This window comes from Echinops telfairi, unplaced genomic scaffold, assembly GCF_000313985.2.
Source record: "Echinops telfairi isolate 266 unplaced genomic scaffold, ASM31398v2 ScPeMD7_5;HRSCAF=22, whole genome shotgun sequence".
NCBI classification, from domain to species: Eukaryota; Metazoa; Chordata; class Mammalia; order Afrosoricida; family Tenrecidae; genus Echinops; species Echinops telfairi.
Window position 1 is genome coordinate 39,336,062 of NW_022103901.1, and position 6,437 is coordinate 39,342,498.

The window sequence follows — 6,437 nt, forward strand, 5'->3', positions numbered from 1 at the left end:
ATGTACAAATGCGCTTTACACAATTGATGTGTGTATGGATTGGGATAACAGTTGTATGAGCCCCTAATAAAATGTTAAAAAAAAAGAAAATACATCCTGCATATGAGACATTTACATGATGATCCCTAACAGTAGCAAAATTACAGTTATGAAGTAGCAAAGAAAATAATTTTATGGTTGGGGTCAAAGGGTGGCAGCATGAGGAAGGTTGAGAACCACTGCTCTAGACCAAGGAGTGATGCTTGTGTTGAAGGAGTGGGGGTTGATACTCTCCCATAATCTCCATCGACTGCCCCCCAAGACTATCCAAATGACAATAATAAATAAATATCCACTATTTTTCCAGCAGTCAAGAGACCGAAAGACATGCTGCATTGGATAAATCTGCTGCACAAGACCTCTTTATAGAGTATTGAAAAGCAAGGATACGACTTTGAGAACTGATCCAAGCCCTGGTGTTTTCAATTGCCTCCTGTGCATGTGAAAGTCGGACACTGAATAAGGGAGATTGAAGAAGAACTAATGCATTTGAATTACGGTGCTGGAGAAGAATATTGACATGACAAACCGGTGTGTCTTGGAAGAAGTAAAGCCAGAGTGCTCCGTAGAGGCAAGGCTGGCAAGGTTTTGTCTTACATTACTTCCGACATCCTCTCAGGAGAGACCAATCCCTGGAGGACATCGTGCTTGGTAAAGTGGAGGGGCAGGGGAAAAGGAAGTCCCTCAAGGAGATGGATGGACACAGAGGCTGCAGCGATGGGCTGAGGCAGAGGGACAACGGTGAGGACGGTGCAGGACCGGGCACGGTTCCTTCTGTTGTCATGGGGTCGCTATGGGTCGGAACCGACTCACTGACACCCACACACAACATCATTCTCCTGTGGCCGCCTTTACCCATCTCCAGGTAGGAATGGATGAGAAGTTTTAACCTCTGAGGAGATTATGGGGGAGACAGGGAGGGTAAAGCTGGTTGGAGTCAGTGAAGGCAATAGATCCAATATCAGGATTATAAGAGGTGGCAGATGGGTCCCTTAATCCACATCCTCACAGCTCAGTTCAGTCTAGCTCACAAAACGAGTACCCATTAGTTGGCTGCAAGTGCCAACCAGACAGACATGACCCAGGATGGTCCCTATTGATAGATGCTGGAGCAGACAACCACCAGGTGGCAGCAAACAACAGGGAGGAATTTGGAATGGATAGATTTCTTAGAAGACTGGGCTTTCTGCTCCCATGAAGAGTTAGTCTTGGAAATCCACAGCAGCAGTGCTACCCTGTCCTATAGGGAAGCCATGAGTCAGCAGAGACTTGATGGCAGTAAGTTTGGCTCTCTGGTTTAGAGGATTTCCTGCCCATACTCTGGTTTCTCCGTCCTGGGAGATGATGATGTTCCGGAATTTGACAGAGTTGTACAACACTGTGCCTGTGTTGAACACCACTGAATCGTTCACATCTAAGCGGTTATTTGTATAATGTAGATTTACCTCTGTTTCCAGAGCTGTCCAAATCACAGATATCCCTAAGGAGAAGCCGGTCATTGTTAGCCACGCCTTCCACCATATTGCTCATAGCTGGTAAGGCTGGGCCTGGGCATTAGGCAAGTATGGGGTCCACCCAATGACCTTTCCCTCCTCACTCATCTTCCCCAACAGAGGTAATAGCTTTTGTTAAGACAGAGGAACAACTTGGCCACGTTGTTGGCATAGGAACGCATTTAAGGTCCGGAGATGCTGGCCAAGGGAAGTCCTGAGACACAGCTTTTGACAACGTGTTCTTAGAGCTGGCATCAAAAGTGTAACAAAGACAAAGAGAGAAATCTGGCCTCATCAAAATGACAAACTTATATTCCTATCCAATGACCTGATCATAAAAGCCAAGAGACAGCCTACAGAATGGGACACAATTTAGGGCCCGTATGCTGAATAAGAGTGGAGTGTCAGAATATGTGTTGGGCTGGGATCCAAAGGTCAGCAATTCAAAACCACCAGCTGCTGCAAAGGAGGAAAAGAGGGCTTTCTACTCCCGTCAACAGTTACCATCTGGGAGACTCACGGGGCAGTTCCAACTTTCCTTTAGGTTTGCCATGAGTCGGCATGGATGCAAAGACAGCAAGTTCGGCTTGGGTTTGGTCAGAATATAGAAAGAAATCCTACAACCCAACAACAAAAGCACAAGCCATCTAATTTGGCAACAGACACAGGATGTGAAGAGATCCACTCCACTGCCTTGGAGTTGATTCTGGTTCAAAGCAACCCTACAGGACAGAGTAGAACTGCCTCTGTGGGCGTCGGAAGTGGTAATCTTCACAGGAACGAAAGCCTCATCTCTCTCTTGCAGAGTGGCTGGTGGATTTGAACTGTTGACTTTGCAGTTAGCAGCCCGTTGAGCAGCCCCATGTGTAACCACCCATCCCACCAAGGCTCCTTTCTGAATAGATGGCACTAAGAACGAGTGATTAGTCAGCAGTTCAGAAAACGCCCATCAAACCACAGTGAGATAACACTCCACACCCACTAGGACGGCCGCCATCAAAGCAAAACACACAACCCAGACAGAAACTAACAAGGGTTGGTGAAGATGTAGAGAAATTGGAACTGTGGTCCTTTGTTGGTGGGGATGTGAAATGGTGCCACCACTATGGAAAGCAGTTTGGTGGTCCCCCAAAATGCTTAACATAAAGTGTCCATATCATCCAGCCATCCCTCCTAAGAATACATCTACAAGACGGGAAGGCAGAGGCTCAAGCAGACACTGTGCACCAAGGCTCATTGCAGCCCTGTTCAGAGTGGCCAGGGAGCAGATCACGTGTCCATCAAAAGGTAGGTGCATAAACAACGTATGATGCACAACAGAGTAATGTTCAACACAATAGACAGGACGCCCTAAACATGCCATGTCGTGGATGAAAGTACTGTGTCAAGAAAAGAAGCCAGATGCACAAGGACAAATATTGTATGATCCCCTTATATGTGCTGTCCAACCTCCCACTGCCGCCGAGTCCTTTCAACTCATAGCTGCCCTGTGGGGCAGCGGAGAACTGCTCCTTGGGGGGTCCTGAGGCTGCACAGCGTTACAGGATTAGAAAGTCTCGTCCTTCTCCTTGTGGCTAACAGCCCACTGGGCAACCTGCTCTGCCACCGGGCTCCTTTAAGTGCTACCTAGAAGTGGCAGATGCAGAGAGACCAGCGTTTATCAATGGTCACCCAGGGTTGGCAGGAGCCCTAGTGGCACAGTGGAAGGAGTGTAATGGGCTACACAGTGGGCTGCTAACTACAAGGTCAGTAGTTGGAAGTCACTCACCTCAGGAGAATGATTTTCTGCCTCAGAAACCCACAGGTGTAGATCTACCTTGTCCTACATGGTTGCTATGAATCAGAACCGACTCAATGACAGTGAGTGAGTGCGTGCTATGGCTGAGGGGCACTGAGTTTCTGTTTGAGGTGATGACAAATGCTTGACAATGGATCGCGGTGACAATAGGGAGCCCTGGTGGCATAGGAGGTTACACCTTGGGCTGCTAACTGCACGGTCAGCACTTCAAAACCAGCAGCATCTCTGAGAGAGAAAGACGGGGCTTTCTACTCCCGTAAGTAGTTACGGTCTCTGGAGCTCACAGGAGCAGTTCTGGGTCGCTGTGAATCGGCATCAACTTAACCGCAGTGAGGTCAGGCTCTGGGTTCTGGTCTTGTAAAGATGTAAGGCCTCACACCCCAGCAGCAGCACTGCACTGCCCAGCCCTGCAGGGGCGCCGCTCTGAGTTGGAATCCACTGAAGAGCGGTGTGTTTGGTTTCGTTGAGCGGTGAGGTTGCAGGGCGTGGGGAACCATGCTCGACAGTTGCACTGGTGACCCGTTTGTGCTATGTATCAAAACCAAAGCCGTGGTCATCGAGTCCACTTGGACTCCTAGCAGCCCTGTGGGACCCCGTGGACCCTTGTGGGTTTCCAAGACTGGAGCGCCTGACTAGAGCAGAAAGCCTCATCTTTCTCTTGTGGAGTGGCTGGTGGTTTCAAACAGCTGACCTTGTGGTGAGCCGCCCAATGCATAACTACTAAGTAATACAATTTTCTAAACAACTCGGCCGAGCAGAGCAAACCACCTGCGAGATATCTGGGGCCTTGAGAGGCTCCGCGGAAAACCCCAGGGCCAGGCTGTCCCCCCACTGTTCAGACCCACAGCAGGAAACTCACTTGCAAGGGGCAGTTCAGCTCCTCGGCCGCGCACTCCAGCCTTGTCTTGACCGTCTCCAGACTCCGGGTCTCGGTCAGGAGCCGGTCCAGCTCGTAGCCCAGCTCGGCCTTCCAGAAGCCGATGTCCGACAGCCTCTGATTCAGGTTGCGGTAGGTGCCCTCCTGCATCTGGCGGGTCAGCTGATCTTTGTCCTGCATCAGCCTCATAGAGTCGCCTGCCAGCCGGCCAGCCCACAGCCGGGAGGCCTCAGCCCCTCGCAGCTGCAGCTGGTTGGACTTGTCCCAGTCCTGGGGGCTGTAGCGGCAGAAGAGCGCCGAGTGGAGGGCCGGCAGGATGGTGGGCGGCCGCAGGGGGCTGCGGCGGGTGCTGCCCTCATCCGGGCAGGTCTGCACAGTGGATACCTTGCAGAAAAGGCTGGGTCTCCACGAGTTGAGGTAGCGGTACCCCGGCAGGCAGTAGGGCTGGTAGCTCTCCTGGATCACGGGGGTCTGCACGGCAGGCGGCAACGCGCTCAAGCCACAGGCTTTCTTGGCGCCGCCGCAGTAACTGGCGGTCTGAGAGGTCCCAAGGAACTCCATTGTCCTCCATCCGCCCCTGGGAGCCCAACACTGCCCAGGGGGCCACAGGTTTCTCCAGCCAAGGGGAAGGGCCTTCTGCCAGGGACCTCTATGACTCAGCACTGCTGTCATAAAGCCTGGGGCCTGGGACTTCAGCGGGGCCCCTGCTTGCTGGGGCCCAGGCCAGCTGGGGCCATACTGTCAGAATGAGAAATAAATGAATGACCATTTAACTCAGCAAACGGGCCTTTCTTGGCCTGTCCAGGTGGGGGCGCAAGAGTTGGTCCTTTAGTTACTTTCCCAAAACAGTGCAAGCTGTCCTCCCAGAAGTAACTCTGCCCTGAGAGGTAGTCTGTCCCAAGAGAGTCCGTCCATCAGGCAGGCAACATTTGGTCAAGGCGTGTTGTCTTCTTGCTCTGATGTGCCCAATGTGCCACCCAAGCACTCCAGTCATTTCTTGGAATTCTACTCCACGATGGGAAGGCGTGCACCGTTAGCTCCCAGAACGTAATGTATCTCGGCTGTGCTCAGCACAGCCCACACAGCCAGGCACATAGGCTACCTCCAAATCAACGATATTACTAGAATGTCCCATGGAGATTACTTATATTATTTCTCAAGAATCCAATAGAGCTGTCTTTAAAGTAGACCAGGGACAAATCTAAAACACAGAAATATGAAGAGATTTTGAGTTTCTTAAGTAAGAGCAATTATTCTGACGCCATGGCCCTGTGAGATACTTGCCCTCAAGAAGTGATCACTTAAGAGATGGGAGCTATAGCAAAAGTATGGTGAAGAAATCAGATGATGCTCGGCTATCAGAAAGAATCACATCTACAGTCTCACAGTCTGGGCTTAAACCAAGCAGTTATCTATGTGAGGTGTCAGCTAAGCCCACATAGAAGAAGCACATCAGCCTGTGTGATCAAAGGATTGTTGTTGTTACGAGCCACCCCGCCGGCCCCGACCCATAGCAACCCTGTGCACAGCACTGTTCCTATGCCAGAGCCCAATGATGCAGCCACTGTGTCCATCCGTCTTACTGAGGGCCTTCCTCTTTGTCACCGCCTCTCCACTTTGCCGAGCATGATGGATTCGGGGGTTATTAACAATTAAATCCAAGATCAGCAAGGGAGATGCTGCTAGAGTTTAAATTCTGAGCACCTGTTTTGCAGAAGGCTATGAATGACAGGGAAAGCCCCAAATCCATTTATCAAGCCATACGCCATGGATTTTTTTTAAAAATCACTCTTATCACGTCAATACTGACTCAGTGACCCTGCAGGACAGGGTGGAAAGGCCCCTATCAGTTACTGAGACTGTACCTGTTTACGGGAGTTGAAAACCTGTCTTTCTCCTGAGGAGCAGCCGATGTTTTCAAACTGCTGGCCTGCTGTTTGCAGCCCAACAGGTGGTTACTATGCCACCTCCACTGAACTCCCTTGGCCCATTAACTAAGGATGTGAGAAGTCTTGTCCCCAGACAGAGTGCAATGAAAGAGAACTCCTACAGATACATTGAGGGCAAAATCGAACCTCTTACCTTATGTTTTCCTTTTTGATCCATTTAAAAAAAATCATTTTATTGGGGGCTCGTACAACTCTGATCACAATCCATCCATCCATCCATTGTGTCAAGCACATTTGTATATTTGTTGCCATCTACACTCTCAAAACATTTTCTTTCTACT

At 50.3% G+C, this 6,437-nt stretch overlaps 1 protein-coding gene across 1 annotated transcript in view; it reads right to left on the reverse strand.

The window, feature by feature from the left end:
- The window catches only part of TEKT5 (tektin 5), a 54,586-nt gene extending 49,818 nt beyond the window's left edge, over positions 1-4,768 (reverse strand). The window contains exon 1 of the mRNA XM_004705854.2: positions 4,190-4,768. Within this exon, the coding sequence (XP_004705911.1) occupies positions 4,190-4,768 (579 nt within the window). The remainder of the gene's footprint in view (positions 1-4,189) is intronic.
- Between the last annotated feature and the right edge of the window lie 1,669 nt (positions 4,769-6,437).